Source organism: Aspergillus tanneri, assembly GCF_003426965.1.
Source record: "Aspergillus tanneri strain NIH1004 chromosome Unknown AapTan_7_pilon_pilon_pilon, whole genome shotgun sequence".
NCBI lineage: Eukaryota > Fungi > Ascomycota > Eurotiomycetes > Eurotiales > Aspergillaceae > Aspergillus > Aspergillus tanneri.
The window spans coordinates 2,594,240-2,613,635 of NW_022984634.1; the positions used below are offsets into that span (position 1 = coordinate 2,594,240).

Consider the following 19,396-nt stretch of genomic DNA (forward strand, 5'->3'; position numbering starts at 1 on the left):
CTCGGAAGTCCAGGGCAAAAGACGTTGCTTTTACCACTCCTGCAGCGACATTGGATGAGCAGCAAACATATTTCCCGTAAGAAACAGGATTCGGACGTTCTGTGATATGGTATCCTTTCTACACATGATCCTGTAGCCCTTCACGCCAGGCTGGGGGACAGTCAATGGCTTGCAGCCTGCGCCACAAGGCGTAGGCCTGCCGTGCCTGCCCTTGAGATCGCGCGGCTGGGGTGAGTGTGTGAGATGAATTGTGGATTCTAATGGGCCGGGCCGCTGAAAAGTCTCAGGTCTTGAACAGCAGCTACATATTCAAGCCTATTCATAGACCTCAGCCACAACTAGTAATGTGTCTCAATAATGAGATATAAGACTCCGTATTATATCCGGAGCCAAAGTCTATAAGGGCAACAGTAGGGACTAAGGGCGTGGCTAAAATGAGATAGAATGCAACCATATGCTCAGAAAAAAAGGTTGTCCGGCCAGGCCTGGCTAGGGGCGCTTTTTTGCCTGTTCTAGCCATTTGGGTAATCTTGCGCTGTCTGCCAGTGGATTTCGCAGCGGCGTAATGGTCGCTAGTTTTAAATTCCAATGTTGATACTCGACAACAGGCTGGCCTGAGCCTGATCAAATTGGGCAAACTGAAGTATTGACAAGAACGCTGCTGCCTTCATAAGATCATGGGAGTTGACAGCCTGCGGAGAAAAAACACCTAATGTGTTGGCATAAGGCCAGTCGTCCCAACAGGAGGTGTATCAGGCCAATGGTTCCTTGTCGTATCAATTGGCGGAGAAGGGGCCTCGAAAGTGGGCTCAGGGGGTGCCGCGTACGGCAAGCCAGGGCAAAAGTTTAAAAACTAATTTTCTAGCGAAGTCCCTTTACCTACCACTTTCTGTACCGCTCTAACTAACGAGCAGTAAAGTAGTGGTAAAGATAAGAGAAAATAATATTCTACTATATTATAACAGAATCATAATAGATCCACCGCAGTCACGCGTTTACGGGTGGAATCAGATTTACGGCCAGTACAGAGTCTACGTTTCGCCATTCTACGGCCTTACGGGCCAGGCCGTCTTTCGGTCGATCCGTGGTTCTATGTCGCGTTATTCTGGCTGGTAAACATGGAATTGGTTATTGTTTATATTCTGCTCTACATATAGCCTGCGCTTACGTCCATGCCTAGACGCAAGCGGCCTGTCATTGAACCTGTTCCTGATGGATACCAATATTGTTCTTGCTGTAATACAATCCGTGAGGTCCTTGACTTTTCACGCGTTGCTCCTTCAGGGGCGCAAGCTTCTCAACAGTTCGCAACATGCTCTACTTGCCGTGTAAGTTATCTACGCAGCCTTTACAAACCTTTCTAACATTTTTACCAGTTGCTCGACTTAGCCAACACAACGCTTTGGTTGCTCCACCAGCTTCGCGCCCAGCATCCCCTACTACCTCCTTTTCAGGCACTGTGTGCAGAGCTCCCTAACCCTGCTAATAACTCGGAACTATACGAATTCGTAAAGACACATATAATCTACAACCCCTGCCCCCTGTTGTGATAAGCATCCTGACTCGGGTAATTTATACTGTACCAAGCGGTTCCCAAAGGGCCGTATAATGGAGACACTCCCGCAAGAAAACGGATATCCCCAGTACCGTCGCCGTTGTCTGGGTTCAGGCCGGTTCATTAAAGAGTTACGGGGCCGTTTAATTGAAATTGATGATATATGGGTGGTCCCTTACAATCTATATTTTTTAAAGCGGTTCAAAGCCCATATTAATGTTAAGATCTGTCGTGGTGTTAAGGTTATTAAATATATTACTAAATATATTTATAAGGGTCCGGACCGTACAACTCTTCACATTGACCTGAACAGTGAGGTCAACCAGTATCTTAAGGCCCGCTATGTTGGGCCGTCGGAGGCTATATAGCGTCTTTTAGGTTACCCAGTTGATTAAGAATAGCTGTTAGTACAGGCCCTACAGGTCCATACTCCCGGTGGCCATATAATCCCATACCGTGTCGGCCAGTCTACTGACCAGGTGCGCCAACTAGCGGAGGATTACCGGACTACTGTAGTGGAGGAATTCGGGGGATTGGCACGTGACATTTGTATGGATAGCTATTATCTTAAGTCCTCGTTCGAAGAGGTAATAGACAATCAACAACCTTCTCACAGACCACGGGACGCAGTTGCGTAAGGGAATGTTGCCTTCCCTCCTACCAGGAACTTGTGGGCTCGGGGCCCACAACTTCTGAACTGTCTAAGAGTGTTTCCTTGACCTACTCTTTCGGAGTTCTACCATTTTCCTCTCATTCATTAGTCACCCATCTAGATAGGCTCGCCTGAGCCCCTGAATTGAAGAGAATTGTGCCTCGCGAACATGAATATGGTAGGTCCCTAACAAGAGCGTCCCTGGAGGGTACTATTGGGTACACTAGGGCCTCTGGGTGGATCATTTCGATGCTTAGCTCGCGCCTCTGTATGTATCCCGAATGTATCAACCCAACCACAAGGCTGGACCAAATGCGCAGACAGCAACATTCGAAATATCCTGATTTCTACCGTTATTCATGGATTAGTGTTCTTCTACATTTTCTATGCATGAGATTTCATTCATCAAAATACCGAGGCCTTTTCTAAGCTATGAATTGTAATATATGTACCAGGGCTATTCCCTATCCGCAGTTGACTTGACTCGTTGAAATCACCATTTTTATCATCTAGGAATCCTTCCGTTATCCCACTCAAGATTCTGCGTCTAGCAGTGGGATCCAGGAAGCGCAGACACAGAGTTGGTCACGTAGGCCCATGGGGGTTGCAGTTGCCGGTGTCCTGGTTAAAAAATAAAAGTTTCCTGTAGTACATGTAAGTCACATTTGATCAATTCGAGTAAGTGAATTATTGCTAAATAGAAACCTTACCATTGGCGCACTGGCAGAAGGTGCCATTAATGCCACAGTCTGGGTTTGCGCTATGGAGATGTCAGTGAAAAACTTGGTAATATATAGAAGCGACACCCACTAAGCATAACAGCCACTATCACCACGAGCAACATTGGTGTTGGCATTAGAGGCTGGTGCTGCCATCACCATGGCTACTTGAGCAAGAGGAAGGAACAGAGTAATAGCCAACATTTTGTAAATTTGCTTTTAGCGTTGTAAAGAGGGAGAAACAACGGAAAAGTAGTTGACAAGAAAGTAGAAGGAGTATTTTGAATAATCAAGCTTGAATACGTTGGCTTTCCCTTATTCTTATAGATTTTCATGTCATACTTTTCGGGGTCCAAGATGAACCCCATGAGGGGTATTTAATGTACAAAATTCTCTTCTTCCGTTTTCCATTCATACGGAGTGGACTTGCATTGTTCGGACTTTCGAGCCGTAGCCAAATGAATCGATAACCGGAGAACGGAATCGGAAGTGAAATCTACTTATAACCGAGGACTGAATGTAACATTGCTTGTTTAGTCTGGGAATTTCAGACAAATTGGAGGCTCTATAGAGCACTAAAGCCAGCTAGTGCTGCGAGGGGAGGCTCGATGAAGCTATGCCAAGCTTTAGTTATCTACAGTCAAGCATAATATTTGGAGAAGCGAGGCTCTGGACAGGGGAAAGAATTGTCTCGAAAAATACTGGGCTTTCATAGGTAGCTTCGGCCCACAGTGTTACATTCAATTCAAAGCTTGTTAGCGGCGAAAAATATTTGTATATCCCAGTTAAAGAATTGTTATTTCGAACTAAAAAAACGCTTTATGGTACCACACTCTATCTGCCTAGGTGGTTTCTAGTGTACTCTTGCTCTTTCGATTTTGGTCTCGGGGTTAATTTTGACTGCCAGCCTCCCAGTGCTGAAAATCTATTACTTTAATCTTTAAGGGACAAACCAAGCACCATACTGGCCGAGGCATACCCTAAGCAAGCTTTCTGTACCCTGCCGAAGCAAATCGTTATCCGAAATGATTGATTCCGACTATTGAATTTGTGGCTAGCCCGACTCCGAAAGACTACTGTTCCAATAAATATTTACTAGAAGGCCCTAGCGTTCGCTCACATGTGACTAAACTAGTACGGGTCGCTACGCGATGTGCAAAATATTAATTTGTATAAAGAGATATTATTTCAGAACATGGCCAGGAATATATCAATGCCCAGCTGTATAGATTCAAAATCAACATACATTTTCCTATTGTATGTGCGGGATCAGTGCAGGAACCGCAACTTAATCTAATTATATGCATCCCTACCGAGGTAGGCAGGGATATGTGCACTCTTTGAACTAATTTATATGTAAATACCCATCAGTATACTGGACAAGCTACATATCATAGCTAGAGTCTATACTCCGACATCGCTTCGTGCTGGATTTTTACCATGATTCCTTGTCAAGTTATCTGGGTCAACTCATTCAAAGCCTTACCCCCGGGGCCAATTTAGCAAGCTAGGAATGCACACTAATCCACTGTAATATCACGTATACTTCCTCGTTCGGGTTGTGCTATACAATGCCATTCTGTGTATACCAGGTAATCGGACTCGGGTAAAGAGAACAGACCATTGGCATTGGAAATAAACCGAGGAGAGTTAGAATATCACTTTGGAGCAAGGCAGTTGATTTGAAATGGCGGTGATTTTTTTCTTGCCGCAGCGTCCTTAGCGCTTACCAGAGAACATCCACTGTTGACCCCCACCTCGACGCTGATCCTGAGTGGGTAAGGGTCTGTGGCACCACGTTACAAACGCATACATCTACATGCACGTCCTGTGGGGATGGCTGGGAACAGCACAAGAGACTAAAGGGGGCCAGAACCAGTGTACTCCGTACAATTACCTCTCCGGGTGGTGGGACTTCCGGAGACTCGTCGATCAAACTGTGGGGCTGCCAGGGCCCTTGAACGCCGAAAAATTGTGGAAATAACTCTAGTGGCTGTAATTACGCCGGATCATTAAACGTTTTCCACCCGAACTTTGTTAGCCCATCCGGGTTTCACTTCGGCTGTTGACCTGGTTATGTTTTCGGGGTTGCCCGCCTTTCCTCTGCATTTCACAGTTGTGAGTCACACATGGGCAGAATTCACGTGGCCACTATCTCCTGGTAATTTGGCAGTGGAAAACTGAGCCTTGACCGCTATTGAGCTGCCACACCGATCAGGCCTCACAGGATACGCGAAAAGTCAAGCCGGAAAGAGTGAAGCCAGTTAGTGTTCAGCCTCATATTCAGCATCCCTAGATTTTTGTGCCGTCAAATACATACAAGCTTTGCCAATCCTGAAGGGGCTTGCTTAAAAGCCTGGCACGTCTTTCCGCATCTAGTCTATCAAATCCTGCAGTGATCAACAACGTCATGTCAGACACGGCCCATGATCAACTCTCAAAGCTTCCCACTGAACTCCTTGTCCTGATCTTGCAACAATCCACTGACTTTAGTTCACTATGGAGCCTTATCCACACATCCTCATACCTATCGTCGGTGTTTAATGGCCATGCCTGTATGATCGGCAATTCTATTTTAAACACCAAAGTTCCGTCACCTACCCGGGCTCTTATGCAAGCTGTTCTGTCACTGCACAAAGGCACGTTCCTATGCCGTACCCCTGAAGATGAGCTTTATAAGTTCGATTGGTCTGAGGTCCCGCTGCTACCCGACGTATTCGGAACCTCATCAGAAATAAGATGGATTGCTAGGCTAGCTCACATGTCCATGTGCACGCTCACCTGTACGTTGAACTTTGTATGCAAAAATGCTTGCAAAGCAGCCTAGGTAACCAACAGTACCCCGAGGGATTTGAAATACCAACATGGACAGAGGAGCAACGTGGCCTTCTGGGATTTTGGCGACTTATTTTCTTAATCAGCTCCGTGAAAAATTACACAATGGGTCGTTAAGATGGCCACCCCAGGTCAGAAACTCTGTGGAGGACGGAAATCAGTTTTATGATTTTTCTTCTCTTTGCCGCACGATGCAAACAATGATGGCACTTAATTACCTAACAAATTTTGACTCGGTACCAAAATCTGAAAGGCTCTTAATACGTTCGAAGATATTCAAATTACCTCCTTTTCCTAAGGATAGAGAATTTTGCTGGGACTGTCGACCTCCGCCCTCCTGGGAGGCAATTACCCAGGGACAGGAGCCTGATAAAAATCCTCGTGAACCAACTACGGTCTCCGATACAGCATTAATTGCCGTAACCGATCCGGGAGCAGAGCAGCTAAGGAACCAAATAAAACTTCAAATCGTTGGTTCTGGAGGAGAGCCAGAAGAGGAACCAGAAGAGGAGTCAAGCGAACAGCGCAGTCAGGAGCGAATTCAGGAGCCCAGTCAAGACTTCAGTCTAGACGCCAATCACCGACGGGATGAACAGCCCGACGAAGAACTAGATCTTCGGTCTCGAAGGAATTGGTGGTTTGGGCCACTTTCCTCGTCCAGTGAATCCGAAGAGGATGTCTATTTCTTCTCCGATGAATATAAAGAAGGAGACGATGATGATAAGAATAAGGACGGTGACGACGATGAAAGCAATGGTGGTGGCGCCACATTATGTATTCTTAGACCTCCCTCGGAAACCGACAGCGACGACTACGAATATCCAGATAGGCTACAGATACTAAACCGCCCAATCAATCAATATCGGGCGCGTCCAGTTCGAGATTTTGGCCCAGACTTAACGGGGAAGGAAGAATGTCTTGACCTGGAAAGGGCGCCGCTTGGCCTACAGTTTTGGGACAGCATGGTCTTAAACCCTGAAGGGGGCCCTGGCAAATATATGCGGTTCGAGGCTTATTCTTATTATGGATTTTTACTATGGGAAGAATGGCGGATGATTGAATTTGGACTGTGGTCGAACAGACCGATTGAAGACATGTCTGTGTATTATCAAAAATGGTTCCGATTTCTTTGTCCGGAGGATATGGCTTTTCATCAAAAGTTCCGATATGTTTGGGATAAAGATTGGCTATAAAAATGCATTAGCATACTAGATCCTGCATCTGAGTTTATATCCATATTCTATTTTCCATATTTGTTCTCCCAGTTTTGATAAAATGAGATGCTTTGGCTTATAAGTAATATGGTTGTTCTTCTGGGATATCTATTTACTCTATATAGGTGGCAAAACCAGTATAGAACTCTACAGGGTAGTTTTTCGACCCGGTTGTAACGGATAGAGTACAATTATAGGCAACCCTGGTAAAAAGATTTAGCAAGGGAAATTAGAAATGCGGAATGAAATAATACTAACACCTGTAGAGCATAGTTCTCTGGGTTTAACATTGCCTGTGACTTCTTGAAATAGGTCCCATCACTACGTTCAGCGTTTCCTGTCATCCTGCGAAATATGTATTCCTCTCCGCCAGATGGGTGTAAGTCGGGACCGCAGTATAAATAAAACAGTTCATAATATAGAGTGCGACCTGCTGAAACAACATCTTTAATCTCGGTAGTAAGTATATTTTGGGGGGACCTGGCTAAACATATCGAAGTGATGGCTTAAGAATGCGGAAACGCTCTTCTTATAAATCCGAACTCTAGTAAACGACTTAGGACAGAGCACGATCAGACTTATAGAGCCTTGGATCAAGGTGTAACTATAAGCATTTTTCGCTTCGCATCCACCTTTTGTTGGATCGTCAGAATATTTCTTCTTAAAAACATAAGCGTTCATAGCATCACTCCAATACTGGGTGAAACACCAAGGTTAGAAGCTATATTTAGTTTTGGAATAGTGAGATTCGTACCGGAAAGAGCCTACTTTCCTTGGTACCTATCTTTTTGGCAAGGTCTTCGCGGGCTTTGTTCATTGTTTTGCTGTCCTTGATACGGATAGGTTTGCCACTCGATTTAAAGACTATATTGTTTCCGTCTTTATCCTTCATTTGGCTTTTCATGTCCTTGCGAATTGCCCACGAGTCGCCACAGAAGAGATAAGTTTTTTTGTTCTGTCCATTGTTGACATTGCCGCCTGTCTCCATCCAAGACCTCACACCATCAACTCTCGCTATTACTTATTAGCTCAGAGACTCACAGCTGATAAGATTCTGGAACCCGATTTGACTTACTTCTCACGGTTTCGAACTCATCATCGGATGGTCTAAAAAACATGGTATCCACCAATCGCTTTACCGCATCATGCGTGGCCGCGTCGGTGTTTTGGAAGTCGCTCATGGCTTGAGACCCATGTGTAGCTAACGCATAGGCATCATCGGCAATGGCATTCAGGGTATCCTCTCCATACTCACTGCAACTACCAGCAATGTTAGGTTCGACAGTATAACGAAACAATTTAGAAAGTGGTATTCGATCAGCCTCCACGAGGTTTACCAAGGCTGCGAACAGCAGCCCTGGAACAAGCATCAGCCTGATTGACCGCATAATGACAGTGGAAAGTCAATCAATTGCTTTGGTTACCATTGATTAATTCAGATGCAATGTCCAGGGAGGAATGATATAGGGTCTTCCCTTCTCTAGAATGGAGTCTACCTAGGCTGAGAGGAACGGACCCTCCTTTTTCTTCGACTCTTCCGAAGTAGCATCTTTTAGCGTCTGGGAGACCCATCAGTTGCTCTTGTCTCGTCGCTTGCGGGATTAACAGATTCAAATTTTCGGAGTAGTTTAGTGCTCCAAGAAAATAGCCATGTCGCTACGGAGCCTCTATTGACTCTAATTAGTACCTGCATACGACCCCCAACAAATTAAGGCGAAGGGGCGGACACGAAGGCAGATACCCAGGTGCAACTGTTCGAGCTACGATGTGGACTAGTTTGATTATCTCGCACAGCATACAGTCACTGTTTGGAAGGTTGGGTGTATCCGCTTGGGGCAGACATGACCTGCTGCGCTCTCGGGCCTCTAGCCCGAAGTAACGGAGCCAACGCTCTCGACTGCTAGATCCACACGCAACCCACCTAAGCTGGCTTTCCATACGGGTATTGCTAAGCCTGTCAATCCATATTTTAGTATGGATCAGTGTGGAATAGATGGGTTACTTGTCCATACTTTTACATACCCCATTGATTTTATCGTACTATTATTCAACTCCATTAAACTTAGCCAGTTTTAAAGATCTTTTTTTAAAATTTAATTAACTTTTAAATCTTATAGTTATCTACGAACTACCGAATTTTTATCACATTTAGACTAAATTTGGAAACTTGGAGGTTCAAAACCCAAAATTGCAGTAATAGATATGTAATGCCAAGAACCGGTAATGATTATCTATATTATCAATAATAACCAAACCTAAAAGTAATGCCAAGCATTGTGGTCAGTCCATAATAATCCATTAGTAAGAGAGATAGAGCACCCAGATAGGAATGCAAGAGACTCAGTTGGTTAAGATACTGTGATTCCCGGTGTTGCCACAGATGACATCTATTTCCTATTTAGGCTAAAGATTGGCCTGTAGCCAATAGAATAGCTCCCTGCGCATGTTGATGAGCGCGTTGGCTGTGCAGTACAGTTGATATTGCTATTCTCCAGGTCTCTAGTAGGCTACCGGCGTCTAGCTGGCATAGTGTTCTTCTGCCACACATTCCTTCCCCTGAGCGAATGATCATAACATGAGCAGAGTGGAATAGGAAGTGACACAAAATCAGTAAAGTTACCCCCTGGGTTATCGAACGCCGTATGCTTACCGTCGACATTCATTTAGTACGTTTTGGCCGTCTATAAAGAGAGTGTCAGGATAAATCCTTCAGCCGACTCGAGAGGAAACTACATCGATATACTTATAAACTTATTCCAGCCACCAATGCTAAGACTCTCATCGTGAATAAGCTGATTATAATTATATCTAAGCCTACAGCTCACATGTCAACTAAAGAAAGGGAAGGATGTATGAAATAAAAGCATAACTACTTTCCGCGTATTAGGTAAAAGAATATGTGTATTGCCAAGAATCCAGAATATTGGTTATCTATCCACGTAACAAAAGTGCTGTACTTATTTTAGTTCAGAGATAGAGGGAGGCAGAAAATCCCGCTTGGGGTACATTGTCCTGATGTATTTCCTATGTAACGGGATCGATAATCCTTACCCCTCTAAACGTAGATGCAAGATGCAGGACTGTTCTAGGTGTTCAAGCAAAATGAAAGAGCGGATTGGACCAGTTAACGCCTTCGATTACTAGTTAGCCTTCAGGCCGAGTCACTACGGAGTAGCGCGAAGTCAGCTACACCCAAGCACCAACTTACTCATAGGCTTGAGCTAACCAATCTAATTGTCTCGCGGGCATGTACCGCATAAGACAATTAGGTGATAATACTAAATTACTGGTCAGCCTTAAGCCCAGACCCTTCGAGCATGTCGCCCCAGATCCTAGCGCGATATCTCCCAACTAATTCACACGTAACATGTTTTAGAGTAACCACATACGTTATTTGTCTTGTCCAATCTCTAGCCAGAACAGTATGGTGTGCGCGTAAACTGTAATTGTGCCCCGTTACTGGAAATGCAACCATGATCGCTTTCATCACACTATGGGATTCAATACGCTATTGGTGGAATTTGCCAGTAATACGTTGTATACTCCCTGGTCTCATGTCTATAACCCCACTGTGTTTCAAACAAAACCAAAGTAGTGCGGGTTGTTCGCCGTAAAATGAAGTTATAAAACTGGGTCAGGTCATCTCTTAGCCCTAGCAAGTACTTTGTGAACCTGTGTTTTTAGAATCAGTTTAAGGCTCAAGGTACACAAACCACAAATGGCTAGCACTAAAGAAGTCCAGGAGCTTCTAAAGTATATCAACAGTTTCCCCTCTCGTACGTGTCCCTATATAACGTTCCAGACATAACCGTAGCATATCCATCTTCCCAGAACAGTTAGGGCTAACAACAACAATTTGTAGCATTTCATGTGTTTGCTACGACACGCGAACTCTTCACCGCTGCAGGTTTTCTGGAGCTCAGAGAGAATGAATTTTGGTCCACGATTTGTAAAACTGGAGGCAAATATTTTCTCACGCGCAATGGTTCTACGATCGTCGCGTTTGCTGTCGGGAAGAAGTGGAAGGTAACTTAATTGGATCTTCCGTATCAAGACCACCTCAGTGCGCCTCCCAGAAAGCGCTAATCTATTTGCTGCCATAAGCCAGGGAACCCATTTTCTATTATCGCCGCACATACCGATTTCCCCTGCGTGAGGGTGAAGCCTGTCAGCCTAAAGCAGGACGCAGGATACCTCCAGGTGGGTGTGGAGCCTGATGGCTTTGCCTTATGGCACACGTGTAAGTGTTCCTGTCTCTGGACAAGCCCATGCTTGAAAAGAGACACCTCTTTAAAACCCAGGTTCAACATTCGACTCTTCAGGATTAGTATACCCCGGCCTGATTTTCCATGCTCATATAGGGTTCGATCGTGATCTGGGCATCGCAGGTTGAGCAATGGTTCGAACCTTCGTATCTCGCAAATGTAGGTTCATATTGGCAAACCAGGTACAGCGAATACCCTTGCTAGTCGTTTTTTCCGCATAAGACTGACAATGAAGCTATTTTATAGTCCTGCGTATTCCAACACTCGCCATACATAGGGATCCAATGGCTGAAACCTTCTCTTTCAATAACGAGACTCAGTTGTTACTTATCACCGGATTGGTAGTAGCTGAATTAAATGAGCAGCAGATCAGTACGTTGGACGGCAAAGGAAATAGCGATAGGAACCTATTCAATCCATTCAAGAGTATCACTAAGCGACAACAACCCTATCTCATCCAGCTGATAGCGAAGAGCCTTCAGGTGGATCCTGATGATATAGTCGACTTTGAGCTCCTTCTGTACGACACGCAAAAAGCGTGCATTGAATTAATGACGAATTTATCTATGGTTCTCGACTTGACAATCTGGTCATGTCGTATACTGCAGTGGAAGGGCTGATCTGCTCTAGTTCCGGAGAGCAAGCATTGGACAAGGAGAGCTCTATCCGTTTAGTCTCTCTTTTCGACAATGAGGAAGTAGGAAATCAGACGGCCCAAGGGGCGGAATTCAATATCCTGCCCTCACACTCCGTCGTTTATCAATCATTCCCACTAGTCTGGCTCCTGAGGAGCTGGAAACTGGCACACAGCTTACGAGCAATCCTTATCAATATCCTTTCTGCTCTCAGCAGATGGCACACGCCGTGCACCCGAATTACAGCGGCAAGCATGAGTAAGACAATCAGTCCCGGATAAACGGAGGTGTTGTGATCAAACTCAACGCGAATGCGCGATACGCAACAAATTTCCCAGGTATAGCGATGTTGCATGAAGTTTCCCGGGGAAACGGAACATCACAGAGTTCAGTTCCGCTCCAACTTTTCGTTGTGCGCAATGATTCTAGCTGTGGGGGCACTATTGGACCAGCACTGTCCGCCCTCTTGGGAATTCGGACGGTCGATCTAGGCAATGCACAGTTAAGCATGCATAGCATCCGAGAGACATGCGGGAGTACTGATGTCTCGTATGCAATTCAGTTGTTTGAGAGTTTCTTTCTCCAGTCCTCAGGGCTATCTCTTTCGGTTGATTAGGCTAAATGGCGAACGTGTTATATAGTATCAACTATGAATACACCACCAGCAATCGGTGCTTGTGCATGAAAATTGGGAGACTTCTTTACACTCTAGGCATAATTCTGTCTCTTTCATGCCTCATATGTATTGCAGTTGCTTCTCTATGCGACCAAGAATTTTTGAACAGGTCCGATAGCGAGATTGTTAAGGAGAATAAGAGCGCTTGTTTAGTTACGAAATATGTGCTATGAGCTTCGAAGTGTCAATGTCCAGTGCCAGTAACTCTATGTTCCGCACGAGGGTGTTTCTGAAGAACGGATATTGGGCACCACCCCATTGTAGCACCAGAAGCAGGCAAGCTGTAAATGCTTGCCATCCCAAAAAAAACAAACAGGCGTATCCGCGTCCATAGCGACACGGATGCAGTATCAGGCTCCATAAGTGTGTCAACGAGCAGGTCGCAAGCCAATACGCTGAAGCTGCCTTTGGTAAGTTGATGTAAAGGCACCATCGCCAATTGGATTACTTCATGCTTGGACCTCATGGCATTGATCTAGATAGAGAATGGCATACTACCTCCTACCTATTCCGATTTGGATACTTGATCCAAACCACCAATCGGCGTGGTATCTTGTTGATTCCACACTCCAACCCTATATGGCAGAATTGACATGATTCCCAGGATCCCGGAATACCGTATTTGGAATGTCGGCATCCCGACTGTTGTTTACGAAACTTAGCTGCATATAAATGCCGACTGTCATCCGTATTTGGGTTGATAGCTCAGTTGGGAGAGCGCACGACTGAAGTTCACTTCAATCAGCCAGAGTCTGGCAATCGTGAGGTCACCGGTTCAATCCCGGTTCAGCCCATTACTTTTCTTCCTTTTTACCAACATGAACTGCCATTTTATTCTTCTAGCATGAACTGCTGTCAAACTGTTGGTGGGTGGGTGTGGCGGTCTTTGACGTTTGTTTGCTCAAGAACTAACTATCAGGCATTGTTCTTGTTATTCCAAATATCCGCTTGATGGTACATTTCAGTCAGTTTCATTGCTTTATCTAGATATAATATGGCAGGCTGCAAGGTGCAGTTCTGTTGCTATACTGCACTAACTGTTATTATGATATGTACAACATAGGAAAAGACAAAGATGACGCTATAAGACAGGTCTAACATTGGTGGGTATATAAAGAAATCAGTCGTACCTCAAGAAAACGACAATACCAGATTTGCTTCCTCGATGTCCGTCTAAGCATTGCAGCGCGTAGTTGCAGGCCATCATCACAAGGATAGCTAGCCGTCCTTACCCAGGATGGATGCCCCATGCAAGTAGTATTATCAATCCTCTGCAACGAACACGAGATGTCTGTCCATTTTTTTTTTTTTTTACGGGCTGCTTTCTCAGACCGTGCAAGAACGTCAACGGTGTCTCGAATTTGGGAGACGCCACCGAGTAGACGGGAGGCATATCCATCTTGTATCTCCCATAGCCTCCGTGGACCTGGCTGTCCGGAAAATTCGGACGACAGCGGCCCTATGAGAATACCGGACACTAATTGCTGCGGAGAGTTCGATGGTAGAAAAACCTTTCGAGCTCAGTGTTCATCAGTCAAGGAATATTTCAAGTTGAATGAGCCATGCCACCCGGACTAAAATAGGCGTTAATCATAGCCTGACAGGTGTCACGGCGAAAATGTTAGAACACTTAGGCTACTTCAACATCATTCAGACCGACCAAATTTTCGTAGTACTGTTGATTCATCCCTGCCTGCGCCCTGGCTTCCGTGTTAAAAGGCCCTCGGAGAGCACCTCGGAAATGCTTCTGCACATTCGATCGGAAAACTTGGATGGGATCTGTCTCTTCTTGTCGGCAAATCCATGTGAGCCATCGATGACCAGTGGTTACATGAGTAATTTCGTCGTTGTGGATGACCTCCAACGACTGCACGCTCTCTTTATCACCGGCTTTGCGGAACTTGTCAATGGTCATGGGATTCACATCAAGACCGCGGGCCTCATGCACGAGGGCAATGATACTAATCCGCGCACGAAGGTCATGGGCTGTGGCAGTCGCGGAATCCCAGAGGCCATGATGTACGGGAAGAGCGCCAAAATAAGAGCCCAATTCTTCGAGACGAGCCCGAAGTAGAGAGAAGTGCTTGGCTTCATCGTTGGCTACCTTTAGCCAGTCATGGAAAAAGGTTCGGGGCAACTCCCGTGAGCAGCCCTGCGACGCTGGCTCCGTATGAAAAGTAGCAAATCGGATGCATATATCGATAGCGAGATCGATTGCCCATTGTTCAATATTGGCTAGGGCATGTAGCATGGAAATCCTACTCTTCAAAGTACCGCCTTTTCCAGTCTTGCGCATCTCCCAAGGCCTGACGGACGTCAGGCCGTCACGGGGCGGTTGCGCCGGAGCAGCCACGGTACCCCGTCCAAGAGGCATGGGAGATGAAGAATTCTCCCTTTCGGTAAATGTAGCGAACAGATGAGCTGTCAGTTCGATTTTGTGCTCCGGATTGGAGGTATTCAAAATATGTGCGCACCAGTCGCACAGAGTGGCATTTTCATCTAAATACTGAGCCGTTTCCGGTGGCGGAGGTTCCTGGGTCTTGGGAGTAGACCTTGTTCTCCGTTCGTTCTTCAGTCGCATCTTCTCGCTCACGGGCTCGATTTTGGTGGCGGTCACACTGTCCCCAGGATAGTGCAGGGCTACACACTCGCCATGAACATTAATCGGAAATGTGCAGGCCGTGATCCCAACACTCGACTCGCCCGTCTCTACGTTGAAGTCATATGCATGCCATGGGCATGACACGATGTAAGCCGAATCCTCGATGTCAACCTGGCTATCCTGCATAGGGCCACCTGCATGTGGGCATTCGGCCTCCATGGCGTAATACAGCCATCCGTCATCTGTTTCATTTGCACCTTTACTTTTCCCACTCGATGGCTCGATTGACGGCAAGCGGAACAATACCAGGCGCTTGCCATCTGAGAGATGAATGACATAACGCGACTGCGTGAAAACGGAGAGTGGTCCGAGACTGAATGACACCATTGTTATAATACAGAGCCACGAGTGGGTGGCGATGGCGTGAGCAGGCGCCAAAAAAGTGGACGAAGAAAGAGTCGATGAGCCTGTTTCGAAGTCCGTTTGGTGACTAAATTTTATATCACGTGATATCGTCACATTGCAGGGACTAGTCTCCTTTTGGATGTCCACGTGCCTTTCGTCGTTTCGATCTTGCGATTTTCCTTCTCTTCCATCACGCCTCTTAATACTCTCAAGCATGTGCAGATATTATGCCGTTTAGCCTGTTTTCGCATGGGATCAGACTATCGAGCTGAACAATGGTATCAGTCGCCCAAGCGTTAGACCAGAAGAACATTGATCATCTACAACAGGCTACGAAGGAAAGCAAGACCTAACAGTACGTTTTAGACACGGAATAATTCTTGCCTGCTATATTTTCTAGCTTGCTTTCATTTGAGCATCTGGCAGATACAAGTCACCTTGCCAAGATGCCAGCCTCTCACCATGTCGCCAAGTCCGAAACCACCGTGGAACAATTCCAGGTAATCGCGGGCAAGGCGGCATATATTATTTGAGAACAGACTAAAGGGTACGATCCAAGTGATCCATTGACAGCAACTGGCTTAGGGGAAGCCAATACTGAAAGCTAAGAGATCATACTGTGTCTGTTAGACCATGCGGTGGAGCTCACGGAGCATGTGATCTGCAAGGCTAAAGCTATTGCAGCTTCTAAAGAGCAGCATGCAGGTGAATCAGCCACTGCCTTAGTGTCGAGTAGCTCTCCTCTGGGACTGCTGTTCAACGCACCCTACTCATATTGTTTATCCTCATCCGCCTGAATAGGACCGTCATCGCCAAGAAAGACAGAGTCTTCTGCGTAGTTTTTGATCAAGACGTAGACCCACTGGACCATCGGCGATCAAGTCTGGAGTTGTGTCCGTAAATGTCTTTGGCTCATCACCCACTTGTCCTCAGCTCCGGCAAAGCACTGGAGATTATGGCCTTAACATACAATACGAATTCCGTCGGCAGACTGTTGGCCGGCGCCAAGGTTCCGAACAATGGACTACAGTCGAAATGCCAGGTTACCCGAATATGTAAGTGACATCGAAAAGCCCTGGAACTAGCCGACGACGAAACTCGCGAGTGGGTGAAATACCTCCTTTCATTTTGAGAGAATATTATGAATTCGTGGCAGACCCATGGCCGTCAGCCATGTGTAAGAATACTTCTGCTGCTATTCTCGACCGCTGTAGTCAGTTTGACTTTAGAATCATTGCCTTGTTGTGACAGGAGTACATTTAGTTCTAGAACTTTTAAGATTGCGCACTGAACCTGAAACAACGGCGAAGTCAGCAACGAGACATTCTTGCGTCGAATTGAGACAATAATCCAGTTCACGAGGCTAATCTCGGGGAACCGTACCATGATTCTCAAAGATCTAGGTTGCCAGGATGGATACGGTTTATCTGGGTCAACAGAGTTTCGGATATTTTTGGCATTCCAACAATAACATGGAAGAACAAAGAAGCAAAGAGAGTGAGTTGACCGTACTCCTAGTAGTATGTCTCAAGAATAAGATGTAGTGACTAACCATAGAGGTGTAGAGAAACTGGTAGATTGAATTCTACCGCCCGAGTGCGTGGCTTTCCTCTTCCTGCTGTCACGTTCGAGGTTGAAACCCGCCTATCCTTTGTTATCGGACCAACCAAATGTCCATCTAGAAACACAGGATATACGAGTAGATTTTGTGAACCTCGCCGATGGGCCCTTTTTTAGCCTTATCAGACTTTCCGAGATTGAACTTAGGGGCCTTAGTCGCTTGTTGGCCCAGCGGGAGTTCATTGAAACCGTATGTCACTTGGGTATAAGGAACTTGCCTTGTTTCGTGTACAGGAAAGTCTAGGCAATCCAGTACAGTTGAATGGCGTTCCCCTAGTACATCCGAGTCTATAAAGCCAGCTCAACGCCCCTCTTTGGTGATCCGCAATATACCGCGTTGCGTGGGGAATTGAATCTGGTATTCAATCTACACCCATTAATTCAAGCATACGTGTGACCTTATATCATCGTCTTTCTTTATAAACTATCATTCCATCAGTCAATCATTCAAGATGAAGGGCGCCAACATTGTTATGTTGGGCTTCATGGGCTGTGCCCTTGCGTTGCCCGCTCCCACTCTGGACGAGAGTCAGGGACTCTCCAACGTTATGAGCTTAGGAAACTTTGGAGAGTTTGGAGAATCTGCAGAGCCCGGAGGCTTGCCACCCTCTATGAATACTGGCAGTCAAAATCTCCCAGTCTCTGGAAGCTCTAAGGAAATAGGAGAAAATGGAGGTTTATTGTCTTCTTTGACTTCCGACAGCCAAAAAGCCCCAGGCCCCGAAAGCGCCAAGGAAACCAGGGAATCTGGAAGTTTGTTGTCCTCTATGACTTCCAGCAGCCAAAACCTCCCAAGCTCTGGGGAATCCGAGGAATCTGCAGAATCCGGAAGTACGCCAACCTCTATGACTTCTAGCCGCCAAACCCTCCGAAGCTCTGGGGAATCTAGGGACTCTGCAGAATCTGGAAGTATGCCATCCTCTATGACTTTCAGTAGCCAAAATCTCCCAGTCTCTGGAAAATCCGAAGAATCTGTAGTACCTGCAGAATCCGAAGCTATGCCCCCTTCAGCTTCGGAGAAGAATCAGGGACTCTCTGGCCTTCCAGACACGGTCTCTGGAGAATCTGCCGTATCTGGAGGTATGACATCTCCTATGGCTTCTGGTAGTCCAATCCTCCCAGGCTTTGGAGAATCTGCAGCATCTGGAAGCATAACATCCCCTACGGTTTCCGGTAGCCCAGTCCTCTCAGGCTCTAGAAACTCTGGAGAAACCGGAGAAATCGAAGGCTTGTCCTCTATGACTTCTGGCGGTCCAAGCCTCCCCCTTGCAACCCCAAGCATTGGAGGATCCAACAGTCAGTCACGCCCATCGGGGGCCACCCCCACGCCCTCCCTCTTGCCGATGGGACTTACTGGAACGGGCGGTCTCTCCGGCTCTGGCGATAGACAACCCGGAGGTGTATCACCGGGACTTGATAATGGGGGTGGCTCGTCGCGCTCTCCTTTCTCCAACCCTGGACAACCCGGTGGTTCATTGCCAACACTGTCGGGAGTCATTAGTAGGATCCTCGGTATCTCGGGCTCAACCACTAACCAGGGCATGTCCTCCAGCAACCGTATATCTTCCAGCAATCGCATATCTACCAGCAACCGTAAACCTTCTAGCAATCGTATATCTTCCAACAACTTGATTTCTTCCAAAAGCCGCTACTCTTCCGGCAACATGCAAGGAAATTTTGCTGGGGGTTCAGCTAGACGTGCCGGCTCTGAAAGCTCGTCCACTCCTACTCCTACTCCTACTCCTACTCCTTATCGGGCCACCAAGACTGGCCTCCCCACTTCCACTGGAAAGTCTAAGCCTTTCAAGGCTTAAACACCGAGGATGGTATTCATGGTGGAATGGACAGAGATGTTGGATACTTCGGAATTAGGACGTGGAGAGAATTAATAGCGCTGAAGTGGTGAACCACGGTTACCAAAAGGACACCAAGGGGGGAGGAAGGGGGGCTTCAAGTGGGAAATCTATAAACCGATTTTGGTCAATTATAGATAGAGATAATAGTGGCTACCATCATTCAATTTACCACTATCTTTATGGTTAATAATAATGTAGAATAAAGGATTGATTTACTATTAATATTAAGTATGGATTTCAACCCCTGACAGAAAATATCACTGTTCAATTTAATACCTATGCAAGTCTTTCCAAGTCTTATTAAATCCATCTATGCAGAGTTTTTTTAAAATATCATCCACAACTCCTAACAAAAAGGGGGG

The 19,396-nt window shown here is 46.1% G+C and overlaps 5 protein-coding genes and 1 non-coding gene across 6 annotated transcripts; 4 read left to right on the forward strand and 2 right to left on the reverse strand.

Annotated features, from left to right (window-relative positions):
• Window positions 1–5,961: 5,961 nt before the first annotated feature.
• On the forward strand, window positions 5,962–6,954 carry ATNIH1004_007457 (uncharacterized protein; the record flags this gene model as incomplete). Its single annotated transcript, XM_033572081.1, has 1 exon — window positions 5,962–6,954. One exon carries the CDS (start codon window positions 5,962–5,964, stop codon window positions 6,952–6,954), a length of 993 nt encoding a protein of 330 aa, XP_033425396.1.
• Window positions 6,955–7,660: 706 nt separating this feature from the next.
• On the reverse strand, window positions 7,661–8,363 carry ATNIH1004_007458 (uncharacterized protein; the record flags this gene model as incomplete). The annotated part of the gene is made up of 3 exons (XM_033572082.1): window positions 7,661–7,663; window positions 7,730–7,989; window positions 8,051–8,363. The coding sequence occupies 3 exons, from the start codon at window positions 8,361–8,363 to the stop codon at window positions 7,661–7,663; spliced, it is 576 nt and encodes a 191-aa protein (XP_033425397.1).
• Window positions 8,364–10,693: 2,330 nt separating this feature from the next.
• On the forward strand, window positions 10,694–12,156 carry ATNIH1004_007459 (uncharacterized protein; the record flags this gene model as incomplete). Its single annotated transcript, XM_033572083.1, has 5 exons — window positions 10,694–10,751; window positions 10,838–11,001; window positions 11,080–11,215; window positions 11,487–11,778; window positions 11,871–12,156. The coding sequence occupies 5 exons, from the start codon at window positions 10,694–10,696 to the stop codon at window positions 12,154–12,156; spliced, it is 936 nt and encodes a 311-aa protein (XP_033425398.1).
• A 1,089-nt stretch (window positions 12,157–13,245) lies between these two features.
• ATNIH1004_007460 lies at window positions 13,246–13,345 on the forward strand. The gene has a single exon. It is a non-coding gene; the product is annotated as a tRNA-Phe (tRNA).
• Window positions 13,346–14,181: 836 nt separating this feature from the next.
• On the reverse strand, window positions 14,182–15,540 carry ATNIH1004_007461 (Rieske [2Fe-2S] domain protein; the record flags this gene model as incomplete). Its single annotated transcript, XM_033572084.1, has 1 exon — window positions 14,182–15,540. One exon carries the CDS (start codon window positions 15,538–15,540, stop codon window positions 14,182–14,184), a length of 1,359 nt encoding a protein of 452 aa, XP_033425399.1.
• Window positions 15,541–17,630: 2,090 nt separating this feature from the next.
• Window positions 17,631–18,992, forward strand: ATNIH1004_007462 (uncharacterized protein; the record flags this gene model as incomplete). Its single annotated transcript, XM_033572085.1, has 1 exon — window positions 17,631–18,992. The coding sequence occupies one exon, from the start codon at window positions 17,631–17,633 to the stop codon at window positions 18,990–18,992; it is 1,362 nt and encodes a 453-aa protein (XP_033425400.1).
• Between the last annotated feature and the right edge of the window lie 404 nt (window positions 18,993–19,396).